At 51.8% G+C, this 24,964-nt stretch overlaps 1 protein-coding gene across 1 annotated transcript; it reads right to left on the bottom strand.

Moving 5' to 3' along the window:
• Positions 1-3,213: 3,213 nt before the first annotated feature.
• Positions 3,214-20,145, bottom strand: LOC135888389 (CMRF35-like molecule 5). Its single transcript, XM_065416197.1, has 6 exons — positions 20,106-20,145; positions 17,451-17,786; positions 15,172-15,376; positions 12,932-13,047; positions 6,047-6,090; positions 3,214-3,369 (listed from the first exon to the last, which is right to left on the bottom strand). The coding sequence occupies exons 1-6, from the start codon at positions 20,143-20,145 to the stop codon at positions 3,214-3,216; spliced, it is 897 nt and encodes a 298-aa protein (XP_065272269.1).
• Positions 20,146-24,964: the final 4,819 nt, after the last annotated feature.

Genomic DNA, 24,964 nt, shown 5'->3' with positions numbered 1-24,964 from the left:
CAAATATTCCCAGCTTCTCTGATGTAAGCAGAGTCAGGATGAGCTCTACCCTGACCTCTGGTGGTGAATTATGGCGAGTGTGGAAAAGAACTTCAGGTTCTGATCTTGTTTGCATAGGCACACCCACCCCGCCTAGCATGAGCCCACGGCAGCCCAAAATGGTCACTTTGGCAGCTGTGGGATCCCCAGTTTCTCTGTTATTGGGGCAGGAGGAATAAAATGTTGTTACCCTGATTATGTGAATCAAGGACAATGAAACTGTTTTATGACAGAGGGTCTCACCATCACCTAAGTAGCACTCGCTAGACAAGGGACATGGGTTCCAATGCCTAGTGAATGGAGAGAGGTTGGGAGCAGGTATGTGTACCCTTTGAGGGTCTGGAACACCAATTGTACTGCCTCCTCTCTCCACTGTTAAATAGCAGAGCTAATTTTGATTCCATTAGGAATCTAGCTAGAGATTGCTGAGCTGAATTCACTTTGGGCCAATGGAGCACCAGCACTGGGGCGCCCAAGCTGAAATCACTAAAAGAGCTAAAATTACTGAGCTGAGATCACTGAGTGCTGTGTTAACTAGTGGCGGAGCCTGAAGATCTATTGCTAAGTGGCTGGCAGAGTGGAGCAGTTTGCGGGACGGTTAGAGCGGCCCACGGAGCAGAGAGCGGAGCTGAGCAGTTTGCGGGGACAGCTGGAGCGGTTCATGGGACGGCTGGTGGAGTGGAGCAGTTTGTGGGACGGTTGGAGCGGCCCACGGAACAGCGAGCGGAGCGGAGCAGTTTGCGGGGATGGCTGGAGCGGCTCACGGGACGTCTGGAGGAGAGGAGAGGAGCGGCGTGGCGCGGCGCAGCTGGTAGAGCAGAGCCGTTCGTGGTGAAGGCTGCAGCAGAACTCCACAGAGAGGCGGGGCAGTTGGCCTCGGACCACGTAAGGTGCCCCTTAACACCATGTGTGTCCCCCCTATTTCCACCAAGGCTGGGGGGGTAAAACTCTGCAGATAAACTTTTGAACTCTGGGGCGGCACTGACCAGGGACAGAGACTTTTGGGTTGTTGGACTTTGGGGTGATTGGACTTAAGACCCTGAGGGGAAAAGGACACTGCCAAACTTACTTGGAGGTGGGTCTTTTGCTCATGGTTTGTGTTATGAATCCTGTTTGTGGTGTTCCCCCAAGATAATGCCGCATTGTTTCCCTCCTTTATTAAAAGGCTTTTGCTACACTCAGACTCCGTGCTTGCGAGAGGGGAAGTATTGCCTCCTAGAGGCATCCGGGGGGTGGTATGTAATTGTCCCAGGTCACTGGGTGGGGGCTTGAGCCGGTTTCGCATTGCGTTATTGAAACGAAACCCCTAGATACTGAATCCGGCCCTTGTTGCTGCCAACTCAGAGGGACAGAAGGGTTAAACTTATTTGACAGATCTGCCCTGGGCAGTGTGTAAACCAACTCCCTGCTGCCCAGGGACCCAGCATAGCCTTAAAGAAAATAGACTCCAACAGCAATAACAGCCGCAGAAAATGAACCCATCCAGTGGCACCACATGTCTCTTAACGTTTAACTTTGTTCTTAGATCAGGTTGAAAGGTTTAGTGTGGAAAGCTTTCCTGCTGCTGAACAATGTGTAATTGAAACTGAAAGCTTTGTGGGAAAATTCCAGTAAAATGTGTTTGTTTTCCTGCAGGCAAATTTGAGATGAATTTTTTTTACTTTGAATCAGTGTTTCAAAATGAAATGAAAATGTTAGTTTTGTTTTGACATGGATTGCTTCCTTTAGGTTTTTTGGGGGGAAAAATGAAGTGAAACAATACTTAAGTCAAATCAAAAAGTTGATTCAAAATGAAAACTCTTGTTTTTAATAAGTTGAAAACTTCTGGGAAACCTAAAAATTTTCAAATGAATTTTTGAACACAGATTTTTTAATTTTGTTCTTTGGTAATTTCTCATAGAGAAAAATGTCTGTTTTCTGACCAGCTCCACTTTGTCCTACCCACAACTGGCATGTCTCTTGTCCCAATTTAGATTGGAAACACTTTGCAGCAGGGGCAGTCTCTAATTTTGTATTTGTACAGCTCCCAGCACAACTGGGCCCTGATCTCTATTGAGCCCTCTTGGTATGGCAGAGCTAGAAATAATTAGCAAAAACAATGGCAGCCAAGGTTACACCCCCACACACGCCTCCATCCAAAACTGTTAACACATGGAAATAGAAAGTTAAGAGGAAAGACTTTGGGATTCCTTCCCACGTCCGTATTGCCAGTAGGGCTGGGAGTTCTGCACTTCAGCCCTCAAGGCTTCCAGTTCCATTTCTAAACAACCAAAAGCAACATGTACCCAATGTCAGCAAACTTGCACCCTAATGCAAAACCTTAACAGTGACCTCATATGCATTTCTACCAAGAGCTCACCACCTCTGTCACATGGCCCATGCACTGGGAAAGTTCCTTTTGCCTTAACACAGCCAGGTGCTTGTTAAGATTTTATGGTTGGAGACAGTGACTGGGGACTTGTCTATACTTGAAAGGCTGCAAAAGCACTGGTGCAGTTGTGCCCCTGTAGCGCTTCAGTGTAGACACAACCTATCACCAACGGGTGGGGTTCTCCTCTCGACAGAGTTATGACTAGAAAGTTACAAACTATTCTGTAGGCAAATACCCCCTGTATAACTGATCTTTGGGTAATTACCATCTGTGAAGCAACAATGTGGCCAAAGGACAGAGCCCAGAGTGTTGTAGATTTCTTGCGAAATGGGTACGTTTTTCATCAGACCAGGGACAATTCAAATGATGCTCAAAGTTCATGTTCTGGATTTTAGATTTTGCCACTTCAGTGAGAATTTGAAAAACTAAAGGTTTAAAACTCCTGTGAAACTGAAAACATCTGACAACTCCTTAACCACAGAGCCACGAATCTCTCTTGTCCTGCTGAACAGATCCTGGGGAGTTTCATTGTCTAACTCCGGCCATTGGCTCTTTGAACTCACTCCTCACAAGAGAACAGCAACTGTTTAATTCCATCAGGCCACCTGTCCATCGGACAAAGCCATAGACTCCAGTTCCAGGCTGAGTGTGTCCGTAAGTCCTCTGCCTACAACAGCTGCCGGAGTTTGTACAGGTCAGATTTGCTTCTAAACCCGGTTACTTCAAATTTTGCCAGGTAGGGATCAAGCAGCTTGGATAAGGACTATGGAGCCCCCCATCCCCACTCCACCTCATATCCAGGGTTAGTGTTTGGGCGGCTGCTTCACAGGGCTGTACAGGGTTTCCTCAGGGGGCTTGGCTGGGCGTGTTGTCTTGGGGCGCTGCTCCACGTTGGTATAGATGGGCTGCTGGTCGGGGGTGGAAATCGCCACAGTGGCATAAGAAACCTCTTCTGACCCCTGAAATAAAAACCTCATTGATCAGAGGGAAGAAGCTAGAATAGGAGCCCAAGTATCTGCAGCTGAGCAGACCCTGGCTTCATGAACTTCAGTGGGTCCCTTTAACCAAGTGACTTGTCTGGGCTGTGTATTGAGGACTTATCGCTGAGATCCCTAAAGTATATGTGGATGGGTGTATTACCCCTTTGAGCCAGAGCAGTCTGGGTGCAATCGGGAAGCCCTGCCCTGCGGTTGAGCTAAATAAACAGGAAAAGGAAGCAAGGGTGAGACCAGGGAACTGAAACCCAACTGCAGGCCCTAGGTGGCTAGTCTGAGCTGGGCCCTAGATGCTTTGTTCTAAGTCAGGGCTCTGAGGTAAGGGCCTTGTGAACTGGGCTTTGTGGCTCCTCTCCTGAGCTGGTGTCTAGGGAAAAGACCAACTTCCTTCCTGGAACACTGAGGAAACTAGAAACTCTGCTGGCTGGGGTTAGTTGGGGGGCTTCTCAAAGGGGATGTGTTTGTCTGGTAGCTTGGTGTTGGCCTGCCAGGGCCGGCTCCAGGCACCAGCGTTCCAAGCAGCGTTCCAAGCATCTCCGGCGGCAATTTGGCGCGCTGCTTGGAGCGGCAAAAGCAGTAGAGCCGGCCCTGTGGCCTGCACAGCACTCTAAAGAATTGTTTGTGTTTCTGCTATTGGCCCCTGTCCTGAGTGACTGAAGGGAGATGCAGGAGGCTCTGAGGTGTATGGAGTGGCTCTAGTAGAGAGTGGAGGAAAGAAACGTTCTTCTAGAAAAACCGACTAGCTCATCTAGCCTACCCAGATGCTAACACCAGACTGCTTCCTATGCTGTGGGTCTACCCTGCAACTCTCACTCATGCAGGTAGCCCCCATTGAAGTGCTTGGGACTCTTTGTCTGAGTAAGGGCTGCAGTCTTGAGTCCAGTGTTAAATAAGTCCAGTTTATCTTAAGTCTGCAGAGCTGGCAGGGAGGGGAGTTCCCTGCTTGTTAAGTGTCTCCCGCTGAGCCCTGAGTGGGTGATCTTGACTTAGCTGCAGCCCTGAGCTCCTCACGGCAGCTGTTGCATTTTCTTCCTACCTGACAGTGGGGCTGGATTCCCACATAACTGCCGTCAGGGTTCACTGAGTTAGGAAGGATCTCAACATTGCTGTAAAGTCCTGTTTGGTCAGTGGCTGCGGGAGAATCTATAACCGCATACTCTGGGCTGCCGTATGCTGCATTGTTCCCAACCGCCTGAAACAAAGATGAGCTGACTTCAGCGCAAGGAGATACACGAGGGCTCCGTATCTTAGTCAAATTGACAATGGAGCTACTGGGATGGCAGCGCGGGTGGAAATAAGCACCTCTTGTCATGGGATCTCCTCACCTGCTGAGGATGATTAAAAGCTGCCAGTGACCCAGAGCAAGAGATTTTAAAGGCAACGAATTTGCTTCTATCCTAGTGTAATAAAAACACTGTCATTTGGAGTCACAGCCTGGGAACATGGACATGGGATCTAAGGGGTCAGCAGGTCCTGGGTCTAAAGATGCTGACTTTCAATGAGGCATGTGCATAGATTTGTACACACCTAACAAAGAAATACGGCTCTGCCCATTGGAACTGGGTATTTCTATCCATTCTCTTGTCACCACAGTCTGACTGGATTGGAGGGAAGGGGCGGCACTTTAATGATGTCACAGCCATGCACAATTTCCAGCAGGGTGGGCCTAGAATCTCATCCCGCTCAGAAAAAATAAACATCCCTCCACCTGCTGGGGCTGATTGATGTGCAAAACTAGATGTACAACGTTGCACCTGACTTACACTTGCCAGGCTATACTTGCCTGTACAAATAATCTATGATGTGATTTGTGCGCACAATTGGTGTAAGTGCTTGTGCAAATGGGGCATGAAGATGTGAACAGCCTAGGGGTCCTGGGGTTTGGAAAATCCAGCCCAGGATGATTAACATGTGGATAGAAATGTTACTGGTGGAAGCTAAAAATCTCAAGGAGAGCTGTAAATTGATGTAAGAGCCACACCGGCAACTCCACACCACCCAAGATTTCCCATATGCTGGGGTGACTTTCTGAAGGCCGGATATGCTGACTTTGGGGCAGCTTTGCTCTGGTAGAGGGGTGCAGCGCTGTCCGAGTGCAGGAGAGAATCTGGCCTGTTCATTTGTAGTGGAGTCACTCTGGATTTACACTGGTGTGAGTGGACAATAAGTGTTTGTAGCTCCTGTTGCTTTATTTCCCATGAACTACTTATTCTAGTGGAAAGATACATGAACTTCATCCATATTCTAATTGTAATAAGCCACAATGGAGAACAGATCAATGAGCTACTGGGAAATGAAAGCATGAAACCATTGACACACCCACAGTCTGTGGCAAAAGCCCCATTGCAACCACCTATTGTGGCTCATTGTTCTGTTTTAGTTTTCCTGTTGCCAATGGATCTGAATAACCAAATCAGTTTCCTGTGTGAATTCTGAGATTCCCCATTTCTGCAGTTTCTCTTTTTTGGAAATGAGACCATAGGTCACTCTGATGCAATTCAGTAAAGTCTGAGTCAGTCTATTGAGAATGGTCCCTCTTGAAGGCCCATTCTCTGGGCCCTTCCCCGCACCTGTGATATTACACCTCCCTAGGACAGATTTAAGAGGTGATGTTACCAGGACATATTATGATTTGCCTTACCAAATTTGACAGGTTGATTTTCTTGTCCCTCTGCACAGATGCTCCTGAAAGCGTTGGATGAGACAGAAAAGAGATCAAATTAGAGCCAAGTTACAGCAACAAGTAAGGGGGTAACTGCGGCTCTCACAGTTTTGCAGTTTTAAGTTGCAGGGCTGACCTGTAACTATGTTTCAGGGGGGACACACACTGAGCTCAGAAGACCAGAAATGCCACAGTAAATCCAGCCCATTGAGTCTAGGTTAACTCCGTGCTGCCCTGCCACTGATCCAAAAGGAAATGGGTCTATTCTCTAGGTGCTAATGGAGATCCGGCCGACTGCACCAGTCAGTGACCGCTTTCCATCACCTGCACAATACAGCCCTCTGAACCAAACTCCAGCTTCTCTTTAGACTCAGTGCGGACCTAGCCTACTGAACCAAACCAAACAGGGGCACATCAGCATAAATCCATTCAAACAATACAACCAAACTTGAAAAGATCCTTCAGTGCTAGCAAAAGCTCCCACATGAAAATGGTCTCTTCTGCAGGAATGGTCCAAAACGCCACAGCTGACAACAGCTGCGCTCCATTGTCTGGAGAGTTCTGTAATGTTTTTAGTTAACAGCTGATCCTGTGGAACTGACTGACCCTGACATGATCCATCACTGTCCACACACCGCCAGATCCTGGACTGATCAGAGCTCACCTGAGCTCTCAAGCCACGCTCCCACGTAGTGACACAGTGAGTGAAAAGGAAGGAGACCTTGGTGTTTAGGGTCAGACTCAGATACCCTTACTTAGGGTAGCACCTTTACTCCACAGGGAGTCCCACTGATTTCAGTGATGGAGTAAGCAGCTACACAGCATGAGGGATGTGTGTGTATATGCAGTTTAGAGCTGGGCAAATAACGGATGGGGAGCTGGCAACTTCAAAACATTGAAATCACTTTTTTTTAAGGTTAAATGAAACGTTTTGTTTAGATAAAATTGAAACGTTTCTCTTCAGTTTTGACCGTTTTCAACATTTGATTGGTTTTTACACACTTTTCGAAACAAGAATTTGTTTCAAATTGAAAAACCCAAATATTGGTATTGCTGAGTCTGCATTTTTCTCTGAAAAATAGTTTTGGTGGTAAAACTTTGCCCAGCTCCAACCGAGATGTAGCACAAACACCGTAACCAGAGTTATTTGCAGTTTTGGACAATGTTGCCCGTGGGTCTCTCATGCATTTCAGATGTGCTCTGTCGAGCTCAGCAGGGTGCAATAAGCAGAGAAGTCACTTAGGGCTTGTCTACACTACAAAATTAGGTCGGATTTATAGAAGCCGGTTTTATAGAAACCGGTTTTATGCAGCCGACTGTGTGTGTCCCCACATAAAATGCTCTAAGTGCATGAAGTCGGTGGACCGCGTCCACAGTACCGAGGCTAGCGTCGACTTCCGGCGCATTGCACTATGGGTGCCTATGGGTACCTATCCCACAGTTCCCGGAGTCTCCGGCGCCCATTGGAATTATGGGTTGAGATCACAATGCCCGAATGATGCAAAGCAGTGCCGCGGGGGGTTCTGGGTACATTGCATCACGCCCCTCCCCCGCCGTCACAGCAACGGCAGACAATAGATTCGCGCCTTTTTACCTGGGTTACCTGTGCAGACAACATACCACGCCAAGCATGGAGCCCGCTCAGCTCAGCTCACCGTCACCATATGTCTTCCGGGTGCCGGCAAACGTGGGACTGCATTGCTAAACAGCAGCAGCAGATTACTGCCTTTTGGCGGTAGACGGTGCAGCATGAGTAGTAGCCTTCATCGGCGCTCGGGATGCTGGTAGCTGTGGGGCTGGCAGCCGTAGGGCTGCATTGCACCAGCCCCTTGCCTTTTGGCAGTAGATGGTTTATTACGACTGGTAACCGTCCTGTCAGTATTGTCTGCTGAGCATCCAGAAGAGGCCGAGGGCGATCTGGGTGCTCAGCAGATCTGCAAGAAGAGCTTTCCTCAGGTCTGAAAGCAAGTAAATTTAGAGGTTGCCTGAAATGCTCATAGATTATTGTAGCCTGAGCGCCTTTACCGATCCTTCTGGCTACTGTACAGCAGCAACCCCTTGCCTTTAACCGTCCTCGTTGGACAATGATGGTTACCAGTCGTAGTATACTATTTGCTGCCAAGTATTGTCTGCTAAGCACCCAGAAAAGGCCGAGGGCGATCTGGGTGCTGGCAGACATGTGGCTGGCACACGTGGGGCTACATTGCTACACAGCAGCAACCCCTTGCCTTTAACCGTCCTCGTTGGACAATGATGGTTACCAGTCGTAGTATACTATTTGCTGCCAAGTATTGGCTGCCAAGCACCCAGAAAATGCCGAGGGCTATCAGTCATGCTGCACTGTCGTCTTAAGATGTAAAAAATAGATTTGTGTTTTATTCATTTCCTTCCCCCCTCCCTCCGTCAAATCAACGGCCCGCTAAACCCAGGCTTAGGAGTTCAATCTCGGGGGGGGGGCATTCTGTGTGACAGTTGTTTGTATTTCTCCCTGATGCACAGCCACCTTTCTTGATTTTAATTCCCTGTACCTGTACGCCATGTCGTCAGTCGCCCGCCCCTCCCTCCCTCCCTCCCTCCCTCCCTTCTTCCCCTGGTCTTTAGATACTAGTTTTGCGCCTTTTTTCAGACCAGACGCCATAGCTAGCACTGGGATCATGGAGCCCGCTCAGATCACCGCGGCAATTATGAGCACTATGAACACCACGCGCATTGTCCTGGAGTATATGCAGAGCCTGGACATGCCAAAGCAAAACCAGGAGGACCAGCTGAGGAGGAGGAGGCGATTGCAGCGCGGCGACGATAGTGATGAGGAAATTGACATGGACCTCTCACAAGGCACAGGCCCCAGCAATGTGGAAATCATGGTGTTACTGGGGCAGGTTCATGCCATGGAACGCTGATTCTGGGCCCGGGAAACAAGCACAGACTGGTGGGACCGCATCGTGTTGCAGGTCTGGGACGATTCCCAGTGGCTGCGAAACTTTCGCATGCGTAAGGGCACTTTCATGGAACTTTGTGACTTGCTTTCCCCTGCCCTGAAGCGCCAGAATACCAAGATGAGAGCAGCCCTCACAGTTGAGAAGCGAGTGGCAATAGCCCTGTGGAAGCTTGCAACGCCAGACAGCTACCGGTCAGTCGGGAATCAATTTGAAGTGGGCAAATCTACTGTGGGGGCTGCTGTGATCCAAGTTGCCAGGGCAATGAGAGGCCTGGTGATATCAAGGGTAGTGACTCTGGGAAACGTGCAGGACATAGTGGATGGCTTTGCTGCAATGGGATTCCCAAACTGTGGTGGGGCGATAGACGGAACCCATATCCCTATTTTGGCACCGGCGCACCAAGCCACCGAGTACATAAACCGCAAGGGGTACTTTTCAATGCTGCTGCAAGCCCTGGTGGATCACAAGGGACGTTTCACCGACATCAACGTGGGCTGGCCGGGAAGGGTACATGATGCTCGCGTCTTCAGGCACTCTCTTCTGTTTCGAAAGCTGGAGGAAGGGACTTTCTTCCCGGACCAGAAAATAACCATTGGGGATGTTGAAATGCCTATCGTGATCCTTGGGGACCCAGCCTACCCCTTAATGCCATGGCTCATGAAGCCATACACAGGCAGCCTGGACAGGAGTCAGGACCTGTTCAACTACAGGCTGAGCAAGTGCCGAATGGTGGTGGAATGTGCATTTGGGCGTTTAAAAGCGCGCTGGCGCAGCTTACTGACTCGCTGTGACCTCAGTGAAAAGAATATCCCCATTGTTATTGCTACTTGCTGTGCGCTCCACAATATCTGTGAGAGTAAGGGGGAGACATTTATGGCGGGGTGGGAGGTAGAGGCAAATCGCCTGGCCGCTGATTACGCGCAGCCAGACACCAGGTCGGTTAGAGCAGCACAGCAGGGCGCGGTGCGCATCAGAGAGGCTTTGAAAACTAGTTTTGTGACTGGGCAGGATTTGGTGTGAAACTTCTGTTTGTTTCTCCTTGATGAAATCGCAGCCCCCCCCCACGCACCCGGTTAACTCTACTACCCTGTAAACCAAGCACCCCAACCTCCCCTACCCTCCCCTCTTCAAGCACCACTTGCAGAGGCAATAAAGTCATTGTTACTTCACATTCATGCATTCTTTATTAATTGAGCACACAACTAGGGGGATAATTGCAAAGGTAGCCCGGGATGGGTGGGGGAGGAGGGAAGGAAAAGGACACACTGCACTTTAAAACTTTAAAACTTATTGCTGTGGAAATCATCTAGGGTGGAGTGATTGGGTGGCCGGAGGCCCCCCCACCGTGTTCTTGGGCGTCTGGGTGAGGAGGCAATGGGACTTGGGGAGGAGGGCTGGTGGTTACAGAGGGGCTGTAGCGGCGGTCTCTGCTCCTGCTGTTGGTTACAGAGGGGCTGTAGCGGCGGTCTCTGCTCCTGCTGACAGAGGGGCTGTAGCGGCGGTCTCTGCTCCTGCTGCCTTTCCTGCAGCTCAACCATACGCAGGAGCATATCACTTTGATGCTCCAGCAGCCGGAGCATCGACTCTTGCTTTCTGAGTACAAGCTCACGCCACTTCTCCTCTTCAGCCCGCGTTTCAGCCCGCCACCTCTCCTCTCGCTCATATTGGGCTTTTTTAAAATCAGTCATTGACTGCCTCCACGCATTCTGCTGTGCTCTGTCAGCGTGGGAGGCAGTCTGTAGTTCAGTGAACATTTCGTCACGTGTCCTTCGCTTCCTTCTTCGAATATTCACTAGCCTCTGTGAAGGTGAAACATTTGCAGCTGGTGGAGGAGAAGGGAGAGTTGTTTAAAAAAGATACATTTTTGAGAACAATGGGTACACTCTTTCACGTTAGATTTTGCTGTTCACATCACACAGCACATGTGCTTTCGTTACAAGGTCGCATTTTTCCTCTTATATTGAGGGACTGCCGGTTTGGTGTGAGAGATCACTCACGCAGTGCCAGGCCACAGATTTCAGCTTGCAGGCAGCCATGGTAAGACACAGTCTTTGGGCTTTTTTAACCTTGTTAACAAGTGGGGATGGTTTAAAACAGTACTGCTCTCATTAACCATACCAAGCACCCGTTGGGTTGGCCATTTAAAATGGGTTTGCAATGTAAAAGGAGGGGCTGAGGTTTAAGGTTTAACATGCAGCACAAACCCAACTAACTCCCCTCCCCCACACACCCAATTCTCTGGGTTGGTCACTTCACCCCTCCCCCCCACCGCGTGGTTAACAGCGGGGAATATTTCTGTTCAGCAGAGCAGGAAGGGGCACCTCTGAATGTCCCCTTAATAAAATCGCCCCATTTCAACCAGGTGACCGTGAATGATATCACTCTCCTGAGGATAACAAAGAGCGATAAGGAATGGATGTTGTCTGCATGCCAGCAAACACCGGGACCATACGCTGCCATGCTTTGTTATGCAATGATTCCAGACTACGTGCTACTGGCCTGGCGTGGTAAAGTGTCCTACCATGGCGGACGGGATAAGGCAGCCCTCCCCAGAAACCTTTTGCAAAGGCTTTGGGAGTACATGAAGGAGAGCTTTCTGGAGATGTCCCTGGAGGATTTCCGCTCCATCCCCATACACGTTAACAGACTTTTCCAGTAGCTGTACTGGCCGCGATTGCCAGGGCAAATTAATCATTAATCATTAAACACGCTTGTTTTTAAACCATGTGTAATATTTACAAAGGTACACTCACCAGAGGTCCCCTGTGTGCCCACAGGGTCTTGGGTGAGTTCGGGGGTTACTGGTTCCAGGTCCAGGGTGACAAACATATCCTGGCTGTTGGGGAAACTGGTTTCTCCGCTTCCTTGCTGCTGTGAGCTATCTATGATGTTCTCTCCATCCTCATCTTCCTCGTCCGCCGAACCCGCTTCCCTGTCTCCAGAGAGGGACTGATAGCACACGCTTGGGCTACTGGTGGCTGCACCCCCTAGAATGGCATGCAGCTCCTCGTAGTAGCGGCATGTTTGCGGCTCAGCCCCGGACCTTCCGTTTGCGTCTCTGGCTTTGTGGTAGGCTTGCCTTAGCTCCTTAATTTTCACGCGGCACTGCTGTGCGTCCCTGTTATGGCCTCTGTCCTTCATGGCCTTGGAGATCTTTTCTAATGTTTTGCCATTTCTTTTACTGTTTCGGAGTTCGGCCAGCACTGCTTCATCTCCCCAGATGGCGATCAGATCCCGTACCTCCCGTTTGGTCCAGGCTGGAGCTCTTTTGCGATCCTGAGACTGGGACTGGGACTCCATCACGGTTACCTGTGCTGATGAGCTCTGCATGGTCACCTGTGCTCTCCACGCTGAGCAAACAGGAAATGAAATTCAAACGTTCGCGGGGCTTTTCCTGTCTACCTGGCCAGTGCATCTGAGATGAGAGTGCTGTCCAGAGCGGTCACAATGAAGCACTGTGGGATAGCTCCCGGAGGCCACTAATGTCGAATTCCGTCCTCACTACCCAATTCCGACCCCCATAAGGCCGATTTTATCGCTAATCCCCTCGTCGAGGTGGTGTAAAGAAACGGGTTTAAAGGGCCCTTTAAGTCGAAAGAAAGGGCTTCGTCGTGTAAACGTGTCCAGGCTTAAGTCGACTTAACGCAGCTAAAGTCGACCTAAACTCGTAGTGTAGACCAGGCCTTAGTGGCAGGGGCGCTGGAACAATGTGTATAGTGGGGGTGCTGAGAGCCATTGAACCAAACTGTAAACCCCATATATGATGGAAACCACTTCAAGCCAGGGGTGTGGCAGCGCCCCTATTTCCAGCTCCTGTGCTTAGTGGAGTTCTGGACTTCCCTGTTTGGGAAGAGGGAGGGAGGGAGAGAAGAAGCAAGGATCAGAAACATGACTCATTGGAGGACACATGCAGGATTTCACTTACTTTTTTTCCTCTTCTTGGACAGTCTCACCAACATCACAGCAGCGAGCAGAAACAAAATGAGAACCAGCAGGACGCATGGTATCAGGATGTAGAAGAAAATCTCTGAGTCTCGGGGCCTGTTGGAAAAAGAGAGAATGTCTGTTTCCCACTTTCTCCTTCTACTGCTAATTCAGCCAGGAGCAACTGTGTGTTGTGCACCAGGCCCACGGGGTCCAGCAGATTAATATCCTAGTCCGGGCTAACTCAGGTCACCTGCACCAAATACAAACGTGAGTAGCCAGCAAGATGGTGCAGTCTGTAGGAAGAGTCTGATGCAGCAGGCACGGTCTGTGCCCTGTGCACGTGTTGTCTGCCCAGGTCATAGAAACTTTGAGGGTGAAGCTTTGTCTGGATCCCCGCCGGTGGGTTGGTCACACCCAGCCACCCCCTCCTGCCCAGCTGACACTAATGTTGTAGCTGATGCTGGGTGGGGCAAGTTTAAGGATGTCCAAAGCTGTGTTAGTCTGGTGATTTCCCCCATCTCATGGCTCATTTCTCATGCACAGTGTTTTATCTGGACACTATCTCACGCTGCATGGGAATGTGCATAGCCAGCTACTTAACTAACTTCCTCTGCCCCTTTTTTAAGTCTTGTCTTTGAGATGAGCAGAAATGAGCAGCAGCCTCTCTGGTACAGCTGATAAATATGAGCTTTAACTCACTTGTGGTGACGTTTGTTAATTCTTTGGTATTTTCAGCTCCAATCCTACAAACATTTTAAGCAGATACTTAATGTTCTAAACATGCTTAAAGTTAAGCAAGCATGTGGAAGGGTTTGCAGGATAAAGACCTTCGACATTTTGGTTTCCTTTAGGTTTTTTCCTGGTGCCAGGGATTCTGGAGTTTTAATCCACTTCTAATTTTAGCCGATAGAAATCTTATTTTGTTTAAAGGGACAGCGTCAGATCATACCAAAGACCAACAGAGATGTTTCCATGCGTTGTTTTAAATTCCAATGTAAGTAAGTAAGGATGCCACTTGCAGCGCTGGCATCTGGCAACCCAAACCTGGCAGGATTATGCTAGTCAGTGCATGGGCTGGAGTGGAACTAATTAGAAGCAAAAGTGAAACTGACCAGTCGGCTTTCATTCTGGAAGATGCACAGAGCTCAAAAAGCGAACAAAATATACGGGGGAAAAGATCATTCGATTTTTAAAATTCTTAGTTTGAAATATTTTGGCTCTAGATCTTGCAGCTTGTCTAGTTGGAGCTTGTTCAGCGCTGATTCGGCCGCACCCTTTGCTGACTCTCCTTGTCAGGAATAGATCGTATAGACCAGGATGTAGATGTCCATGGGACTAGTCATGTGACTCAAATGGCTCATGTGCCTATGTGCTGGCAGGGGCAGACTCTCAGGCGTGGTGCAAGAAGTGGGAGAAACAAGCTGTAAGGAGGGAAATGAATGAGGAAGGGGGACGGTTACAGTAGTATGACCACATGGCTCACTCAGCAGGGATCGGCACATCTTAGTGGTTTAATGGGGGAGGGTTGTAATCAGATGTGACCTGACAGAGCTAAGCACGTGCATCATTTTAAGCACATGAGCAGTCCCACTGAACTGCAGAGAAGGAGGAGGGATCACGGTTATACCCCAGAACAGCTTCACTTGTTCCTCCGAGCTGTAGCCCAGGCAGAATTGACCGTTCTGTAGGATTTAGCCCAGGCAGCACCACATCCTATGGAGACAGCTCATGGTTTAGGCTGTAGGGGGGAAATGAGAGAAGACAGAGGAGCAGGGTTTAGTGTCCTGGCCTCACAGATCAGAGAGCTCCTGTGCAGAGGCAGACACAAGTTGTGATTTTTCCGGGCTCAGACATGATGCCGGGTGAAACGCAATACTGAACTGTGAAGGAAGAATAAGGGGGTATATTCACCCTGACGTTGCACTGGTTCCAGTGAGCTGGCAGCCCATAGGGAGTGATCCTTCCAGCCAGGGCAGATCTCCTTGTGTAGTGGGGGCTCACCCTAGTGTCCTAAATGTAGTTGCGTAGCTGTTGCTTCGACTTTGTGGTTTGTGCTGTCATCACGCCTAGGGGTCAGGGGTGAGCTTGAGAGCCCAGGCCCCAATGTCTTCACAGCTATTTTTAGCACATTATCGCAAGCCCCACGATCACAAGTCTGTGCACCCAGGCTGGGCGCTCGCACCCAGCTGCAGTGTAGACGCACCCATAAGTGACTCTGGCTGGAGCACTGGTACTCACACAGGGGAAGTGTTGTCCTGGTTAGTGGAGAAGCTGGATTTCCCTTTCTCAGCAGTTGTGGAGATGGAAGTAGATTTTGACGTGGAAGAAGAAGCTGGTTGCACTGTCATTGATGATGACCTTTCTGTTGAATTAGGGGAAGAATTAGCTGTCGCTGATGATGTTGCTGATGATGACCTTTCTGTTGGGGGTGGGGAAGAAGTAGCTGTGGATAAAAACAGACTCAGTAAATCAGATCCCCCGGGACGAAATGCCATTTTCTCAATGGCACTAAACATTCTTGTTCCTAAAAACAAGGTTTAGGCTTCAAGAGACACAGGGGAGGGATTCTCCTCTCTGCGGAGGCCCCTGCAGGCTGCTCCCATCGAGTAGAGGGGCCCTGAAAGCCCTGCAGTCACCAGGGCAGAATTGCCCCAGCATAAGAACTGCATCAGGCTGCAAATGGGCCTATGCTGCCTCCCTTCACTGAAAACATTGGCATGGGGTATGCCAGACTGGGGTGGGGGGTGGGGGGGGCATGTCTCGCTCTGTCACTCAGGGCCATAGAAACTCTCTGCTCCTGGGGGAGCCCATGGGGGCAGGTTGTGGGAAATTAGAGCAGCCACTCCTCTGCCTACTGCATGTGACAGCTCAGAACTGGGAAGATGCCAGGGTGACTTAAAGCCAACTTTGTCCCCCTCCTCCAGGGTGCGCCACCCAGACGCAGAGTACAGAATTTTATCCACAGATTCTTCACCTCTGGCCAGCCCATGCTTTGCTGAATTAGCACTCCAGCAACAGAGTTAGTACATCCACCCTCGCTGTTCTCTTTGCCCCTCTCTCTCTGGCTGGTACCCCACAGCAGCGGCTGCAAGATGAAAGAAGCCAGGGAACAGGGCGTCGGCTGGCAAAAGCTGCCAGAATCGACAGCTTTTTAGAAAATGTGTAAACTGTCTCTGGTTTTCGCTCACGCCCCTTTATCTGGTTTAAGTGCAGTGAGGAGTCTCTGCGTCCAGATGCTGAATCAGGGCAGAGCCTCCTGCCTGGAAGAGACACTGGTTACTGATTTCCCTGCCACAGTAAGTAAACAATGCACCTAGCTATGCTCCTTCCTGGGGGGACTGTCTGCACTGGGGGGGGGTGCAACCTGGCAGGATCGAGGATCACAAGTCAATCCATGTAGATTTCAGGGCTGGAACTGGACTCCACCAATGGGAATTCTTTTTGAATGTGAGATTTGTGTATGGGGGGGGGGGGGGGGTTAAATGGCAGCGCCAATATTTATATTTCCCCTTAACCAGTGGGGTAGGGCATAAAGAGGGGGGGCTGGTCCCCACAAAACATCAACCTTCTCCTAAGAACATAAGAACGGCCATACTGGGTCAGACCAATGGTCCATCTAGCCTAGTATCCTGTCTTCTGACAGTGACCAATACCTGGTGCTTCAGAGGGAATGAACAGAACTGGTAATTATCAAGTGATCCATCCCGTCACACATTCCCAGCTTCTGGCAAACAGAAGCTAGGGACATTCAGAGCATGGGGTTGCATCCCTGCCCATGCTGGCTAATAGCCATTGATGGACCTGTCCTCCATGAACTTATCTAATTCTTTTTTTAACCCTGTTATGGTGTTGACCTTCACAATATCCTCTGTCAAGGAGTTCCACAGGTCGACGCTGCAAGTCTTTTATTCACTTGGAACATCCCCATTCCTGTCAGCAACAGTGATACCCAGACCCCACCGCTGCCAGCTCCTGTCCTCTCCGGGTTCAGGAGGAGTCCCACAGGGCACTAACAGCCCCACCCTCGGGAACCAAAGCCACATCACCCATCAAGGTTCCCCCTTAAACCCGAGCGAGTGACTGGGAACTCAGTGAGTAACACTAATCTGCAGGCTCCAGACGAGGGCCGGACACACACAATCTATGATGAGAACAGCCCAGGGTGAAAGCAGAGCCCCTCCCCCCGCTGCAACCCCCCCTCCAACGCGGGACACGACCCAGTGCACGGAGAAACTGCCCTGCTGTGTTATTTACAGGTGTTACCAGGAGGTCTGGGTGAGGGGCGCTCACCGTGTTCCCTGGGGCGAGCGCTGGGCGGGGCACTAGGAAACTGGCCTGGATCTAAAATTGACTCTCCAGGGCAGCGCCTTGGTTGACACCCCGGTGCTCCCCCACTCCGCTCCGCACACACGTGTCCAGTGCTGCAGCCCCGCAGAGCCCAGGGCGCCGGACACCGGCCTGCCTGGCTGCGGGCCCCGCACTCCCGCGTTACCTTGAAGAGCGGCGCCGGGATTTACCTGGGGAGACGGTGACTTCCACAGTGGCCCTGAGATCAAGTCCAGTCCTCCCTACCCCGCAGTGGTACGTGCCGGCGTCTGCCCGTGTCAGGTGCTCCAGGGTCACAGTGAACACGCGCTGGGTGTGATTGTCTCGGATGGAGACTCCGCCCCGCTTCACCTTGGCCTCCGACCCATCGGTCTCAACGATGTGACGCCAGTTGGAACAGAACCGACCTCCTGCCCGGCACCAGAACTTCTGATAACGCTCATAGCCCGTCTCATACCGGCACCGCACAGCCACCGAGCCGCCCGGGGGGCCGCGCACTGCCCCGGGGCCCGTCACCGCCCAGCAGCCTGCGAGAGACAGAGCCAGTGAGACCCGGGGCACCGTTTCCGTCTGAACAAACACAAAATGCCCCCAGCGCCACCTGAGTCTCTGACACGTGACCCGAGGAGAGGAGCCGGGCACTGCTGAGAGATGGAGGGACCCGCCTCATGGCCGGCCGGGCAATAACCCCCAAATGTAAGGGGACTGTTGCCCCCTTACTAACATTCAGTGGGGGTGTTTTGGTTGGCTAGCTCCCAGCACTAAAAGGGGAAGGGTCGATGGCAAATCAGGAGCCTGAGACTGACAGTCCCCAGGAACAATGGGGAGAGGCCAATGCTCCAGATCAGCCTGATTGACAGGGCGGGCAGGCTAATCAGGGAGTCAGGAGGCGAGGGGGGTCCCGTCCTCCGTGTGAGCTGGAATGGCTTGAGTCAGACAGAGTGGGGCCGAGCTAAGGAGAGAGCAGGGGCCCGAGCTAAGTTGCTGGGAGCAGAGCTGCAGCCCCAAAGCCAGAGCACAGCCCAGAGAGAGCAGGGGCCTGAGCTAAGTTGCTGGGAGCAGAGCTGCAGCCCCAAAGCAGAGTTACAGAAGCAGCCTGCAGAGCAGACCTGCCCTGGGAGGAGAGCTGCAGCAACCAGAGCCAGAGGGGCCAGACAAGCAGCCAGGAAGCAGGTCAGAGCTGGGAGCAGAGTCACAGAAGCAGCCTGCAGAGCAGACCTGTCCTGGGGGCAGAGCTGTAGCAACCAGAGCCAGAGGGGCCAGAGAAGCAGCCCAGGGAGCTGAAGGCAGAGCAGCAGCAGCAGCCGTGCTGAGGCAGAGTGGAGCTGGGGCTGGAGCTGGGGCTGGAGCAGTCCGGAGCCGGGTGCGGTGAGCAGCTGGGGAGAGTGAGGGGGACCCTGGCAGTGGGCCCAGCACAGGGAGATACCTCAGCCAAGAGGCCTTGCAGGCCAGACTTGGAGGGGGATCGTAACCCTGACAGGGCGGGGGCGACGCTGGGAAGAAGGGTCCTGCCACCTAGAGCCTGAGAGCGTGTGGCCATCACCAGAGCAAGTGTCCAACCCGCAGCGTCTCTGCAACACAGCCAGGGCCTGAGAAGGAGGCCTGGGACCTACAAGGAACAGACTGTGACCTGCCCTGACATTCCAGAGACACTGCTTGTGATGATCCCTGCCACAGAGCAGGGTGATGGGTTTTCCTTTAACCTTTCCCATTTTTCCTTATTCTTTTTTAAAAGTAATTGTTAATTAAACAACTTGTATTTGCTTTAAATTGTATAAAATGATCAGTGGGTCAGGGAGGTGCCCAGTGCAGAGAGAGTACCCTGGAGTGGGGACACCCTAGCCCCTGTCCTAGGTGACCACAGCAGGGTTGGGGGTCAAGCCCCCCAGGAATCCTGGGCCCAGCCTTGTCGGGGTTTACGAGGACTCTGCCAGACAGGAGAGTGGAAGGGGAGTCCTCAAGGGCAGGGAGGCCTCTGGGTAAAGGAAGTGGGAGCGAGGACTCGGATCCTTTCGCTAGCCCACTTCACCGGGGTAGTGCAGAAGCCAGGAAAGTTCCCCACAATAGCGGGACCATTCCCCCGCTTACACAAACAATCCCCCCTCCCCCCCAGACAGGGGCAGGTTTCCGCTAACTCCCCCTCCTCTCAGAGTCCATGACGTGAAACTGGGTCAGCGGGATCCCTGGTCCCCTGCCTTCGTGCTGTGCCTGTCATCACTAACTCCCGGGGAGACACCCCCCCCCCCAGGGGAGTTTCCCCTCCCCCAGTTCCTGAGCCGGGGCAGGGAAAAGGATCCGCTCTGCAGGAAGCGCAGAGGGCGGCTGGCGCTCAGAATAAACCACAGCAGAAAACGTGTTTGCAGGATCATAGGGGCTGCTGCAAGTCTGGACCCCCCGTAACCCCCTGACAGAGTGTCACGGGAAAATGTGGGGGCAAATGTACCTTACACAGACTCTTCATGGCCACAGAGAGAGACTCTGGGACAGTCCCGTTGTCCCCTTCTCGGCTGGGAAGTTTTTGGTCACTTACAAATGTAAAGCACCAACCTGCAGTAGCTTTACCACCGGGGAGCTTTGCAAACAAGCTCCCATTGACTGAGCAGCTACACAAACCGCGAGGAGCCGTTCAAATGATACAGGCCCCGAGCGAGAGGCAGGTACTTTAGCAAAGGCACAAAATCCCAGTCTCCGGGAGCGGTGCTCTGGGGTCCTGCAGGCTCAGGGGCCGTTCCTGGAATCTCTTCTCAGCAGCTGCTAGCCGATAACACACACGTGGGTGTGCGACGGGCCCGAGGAACAACGCTGGCTGGTTCTGCTGGGGCATACGCCGCTCACTGCTGCCTTACCTGGGAAAAGCATCCAACCCAGAATGGGGAAAATCCTCATTGTTCTGCCTCTCCCCACAGCTGGGTGGGACGTCGATTCCAGGGGAGTCTCTCTCCAGGAAAATCCTTCCTTTGTGTTCCTAGGAAGCCCCGGGTTTCTCCTGTAGGCGTTTGCAATGAAACAGCCTCTCTAACTAGTTCTTTCACTGCAAGGGTTCCTCTTATCTACGCTACCTCACTTCCCTCGGGAAACGCTAAGGGGGAAGTGCCTGGTGTCTGACTCAGTCCATGGTGGTTTGATTGCTGTGGGTGTTTCTGTTTTTGTTTGGTGATTTTGTTTGCAAGCACCATGGCCTATTACAGGGTCTGGTGGGAAATTGAACCTGCAGTAGCAAGGGGTTCCTGACATTTCTGTGGATTTCCACCATCAAACCCTTCATTTTAAACACGCAAATATTCTCAGGGTCTGTCTACACTACGAGGGTATTTCGATTTTACTTAAATCGAATATGTGGAATCGATATTGCAAAGTCGAACGTGTGTGTCCACACTAAGGACAGTAATTCGACTTTGTGAGTCCACACTAACGGGGCAAGCGTCGACATTGGAAGCGGTGCACTGTGGGCAGCTATCCCACAGTTCCCGCAGTCCCGGCTGCCCATTGGAATTCTGGGTCGAGCCCCCAGTGCCTTCTGGGGAAAAAAATGTGTCGAGGGTGGTTTTGGGTAACTGTTGTCATCCAACCGTCACTCCCGCCCTCCCTCCCTGAAAGCACCGGCGGGAAATCAGTTCGCGCACTTTTCTGGTCAGTGACAGCGCGGACGCCACAGCACTGCGAGCATGGAGCCCGCTGCGACCATCGCTGCAGTTGTGGCCGTTGTCAACGCCTCACAGCTTATCATCCACCTTTCCCAGAGGCAGATGCAGATAAATCAGGCGAGGAGGCTACGGCACCGCGGTGAGGGCCTGAAGTCTGAGAGTAGCACAGACCTGTCAGAAAGCACGGGACCCAGCGCCGAGGACATCACGGTGGCAATGGGTCATGTGGATGTTGTGGAACGGCGATTCTGGGCCCAGGAAACAAGCACGGACTGGTGGGACCCCATAGTGCTGCAGGTCTGGGATGAATCCCAGTGGCTGCGAAACTTTCGCATGCGGAAGGGGACTTTCCTTGAACTTTGTGAGTTGCTGTCCCCTGCCCTGAAGCGCAATGACACCCGGATGCGAGCAGCCCTTACTGTCCAGAAGCGAGTGGCCATAGCCCTCTGGAAGCTTGCAACGCCAGACAGCTACCGGTCAGTCGCGAACCACTTTGGCGTGGGCAAATCTACCGTGGGGGTTGTTGTGATGCAAGTAGCCAACGCAATCGTTGAGGTACTGCTCTCAAAGGTAGTGACCCTGGGAAACGCGCAGGCCATCATAGATGGCTTCGCCACGATGGGATTCCCAAACTGCGGTGGGGCTATAGATGGAACTCACATCCCTATCCTGGGACCGGACCACCAGGCCAGCCAGTACATCAACCGAAAGGGCTACTTTTCAATGGTGCTGCAAGCACTGGTGGACCATAGGGGACGTTTTACAAACATCAACGTTGGATGGCCGGGCAAGGTTCATGACGCTCGTGTTTTCAGGAACTCAGGTCTTACTTTAGACGGCTGCAGGAAGGTATTTACTTCCCGGACCACAAAATAACTCTTGGGGATGTGGAGATGCCTATAGTCATCCTCGGGGACCCAGCCTACCCGCTAATGCCCTGGCTCATGAAGCCCTATACTGGCGCCCTGGACACTGAAAAAGAACTCTTCAACTACCGGCTGAGCAAGTGCAGAATGGTGGTGGAGTGTGCTTTTGGCCGTCTCAAGGGGAGATGGAGAAGCTTACTGACTCGCTGTGATCTCAGCGAAACCAATATCCCCATTGTTATTGCAGCTTGCTGTGTGCTCCACAATCTCTGTGAGAGCAAGGGGGAGACCTTTATGGCGGGGTGGGAGGTTGAGGCAAGTAGCCTGGCTTCTGATTACGCCCAGCCAGACAGCCGGGCGATTAGAAGAGCCCAGCGGGACGCGCTGTGCATCCGGGAGGCTTTGAAAGCTAGGTTCCTGAGTGAGCAGGGTAACCAGTGACTTTTCAGTTTGTGTACAGAGAAGCTGAACCTGCCCCCGTTTCTTTACCCACTAAATGTTCAGTATCCTCTCCAGTTACATACCCCGTTCCCCCCCTTCCAACACACGTTTAAAAATAAAATCACTTGAATTTTGTTAATGAACACCGTTTTCTTTATTACTGTTTTCGTGGGAAAGTGTTGAACCTGGGACGCAGACTGTGGTGGGGAGCGGGTGTAGTGTAGTGATGCAAATGATGCTTCCAAACTCCAGGAATGACAGGCTCCGCAGTGGTGGACTGGTGGTTTCAATGGACCCTGCCACCCCTCCTGTTCGGGACTCTGTGTGTGTGGGGGCTATGTGACTTTGTGGCAGGGGGAGGACCGTTACAGATCCCCTGCTGCGTGGCTCTGTGATCCAGGATAAGGACCGCTGCATAAGATCTGTAACTGCCCTCCCCTGCCACAAAGTCACAGAGCACTCCCCACCCCCCACAGAACACTAAAACCACCTCCCAGACTGACCAGGGTAACTAGTGACTGCAATGTATGTGTGCCCTGCTGCTGAACCTGCCCCCGCCTCTGTACCCTGGTAAAGGTGACTGTCCTGTCCAATTACCAACCCCCTTCCCCCCCTTCAGACAGACTCTCCTCTAAAGAACATGATGGAAACAGTAATGAACAGAAACGTATTTTTTATTAGCAACTACACATGAAACTGGGGGGTGAAACTTGGACGGGGGCTTGGGTGAGGCAGGAAGGAAAGGACTTGTCAAATTTTGGGGAATGAGAGCCTTCTAGGAGTAGAGCAGTCTGCAGGGGTGGAGTGAGAGTTTTCACGGACTCTGCCGCCCCCCCTTCTTTGGACTTTGGGTGAGGGGGGTATGGGACTTGGTGGCGGGGGAGGGCGGTTACAGATAGACTGCAGCGGGGCTCTGTCCTCCTGCCTCCGGTCCTGCAGAACATCCACAAGGCGCCGGAGCGTGTCCGTTTGCTCCCTCATTAGTCCAAGCAGCGTTTGAGTCGCCTGCTGGTCTTCCTGCCGCCACCTCTTCTCCCGTTCCATGTGTGAACGGTGCATTTGGGACAAGTTCTCCCTCCACTGGGTCTGCTGTGCTGCCTGGGCTCGGGAGCAGCCCATAAGTTCCGAGAACATGTCCTCCCGTGTCCTCTTCTTCCTACGCCTAATCTGCGCTAGCCTCTGGGAGTGTGATGCCAGGCTACGTTGGGAGACAGTCACAGCTGTGGGAATGGGAAAAAGGGAGTGAATTCCTCAAAGATAAATTTAGTTGTGAACAAAGAACATAGTCTTTCTCTGTAAAGAAGACCATGCACAGCACCTATCACATGCGCACTCAGGACAAGGTCGAATTTTCGGCCTTCGCATTCAGTGCCTGGGGTCTTGCAGTGCAGATCAGAGAAGCGGGGCAGGACACCGGAATTTGTGTAGCAGGCCGACATGGTAAGCCGTAGACTTGTGGCTGCTTAAAACTTTAATAGTTGCACTGGCCTCCTTTCACATTGAAAGCAATGCCAGTCCCTGCTGCCAGCAATCCGGCAAGCATGAACTCTGCCCCTGTCCCACCCCCTCGCGGCTGTCCCAGGGAAAGATCCCTGTATGCTGCTCCTCTCCCGCCTCCACCGCCTGGCTGTAAACCGCCGGTTACAGTTCTGTAAAGGAACGGGCAAGCAGTCCCAATACTAACATTCCCCTACCTAATTCAAAGCAGGTCACCATGAGCGACATCACCCTGATGAGGATCTCAGACACGGAAAAAGAAAGAATGCTTCGGGAAAGCCTGCAAAGACCAGGGCCGTATGCCGCCATGCTCTGCAGGGCAATGATCCCGGAGTACTTGCTTGTCTCCTGGCGCGGAAATGTCTGCTATTACGGAGGACCCAATAAGGCCGCTCTCCCCAGGAACCTGAAGCAAAGGCTTTCCAATTACCTCCAGGAGAGCTTCGTGGAGATGTCCATTGAGGATTTCAGCTCTATTCCCGGACATATAGACCGCATTTTACTGTAGCTGCACTGGCAGGGACTAAACAGTAGAGCGGCTTGGGCAGAACAATCATGCTAAACCGGACATTGTTAGATTTTTTTTCAATAGTTGCACTGCCCAGGACTGAAACGTTAAGCGCCTAGGGCACACTAATCATGAGAAACCCATTGTTGTTATTGTTAATATTCCTGTTCTGTTAAAAATAAATGTTTAGATGTTTAAAACACTTACTGGCTGATCCTTCCCCTGATTCTGTGTCCGGGTTAACGGCTGGGGACGGTTGGTAGGGGATCTCTGTAAGGGTGATGAAGAGATCCTGGCTGTCGGGGAAATCAGCGTTGTAAGCGCTGTCGACTGCCTCGTCCTCCTCATCTCCTTCCTCATCTTCCCTGTCCGCTAACATGTCCGAGGAACCGGCCGTTGACAATATCCCATCCTCAGAGTCCACGGTCAGTGGTGGGGTAGTGGTGGCGGCCGCACCTAGGATGGAATGCAGTGCCTCGTAGAAACGGGATATCTGGGGCTGGGATCCGGAGCGTCCGTTTGCCACTTTGGTCTTCTGGTAGCCTTGTCTCAGCTCCTTGATTTTCACGCGGCACTGCGTTGCATCCCGGCTGTATCCTCTCTCTGCCATGGCTTTAGAGATCTTCTCGTAGATCTTTGCATTCCGTCTTTTGGAGCGCAGCTCGGAAAGCACGGACTCATCGCCCCACACAGCGATCAGATCCAAGACTTCCCGATCAGTCTATGCTGGGGCCCTCTTTCTATTCTGG

The sequence above is a fragment of the Emys orbicularis genome, chromosome 13 (assembly GCF_028017835.1).
Source record: "Emys orbicularis isolate rEmyOrb1 chromosome 13, rEmyOrb1.hap1, whole genome shotgun sequence".
In the NCBI taxonomy this organism is placed as follows: domain Eukaryota; kingdom Metazoa; phylum Chordata; order Testudines; family Emydidae; genus Emys; species Emys orbicularis.
The sequence above is the reverse complement of the archived record's forward strand: the minus strand, read 5'-3'. Positions and strand labels throughout refer to the sequence as shown.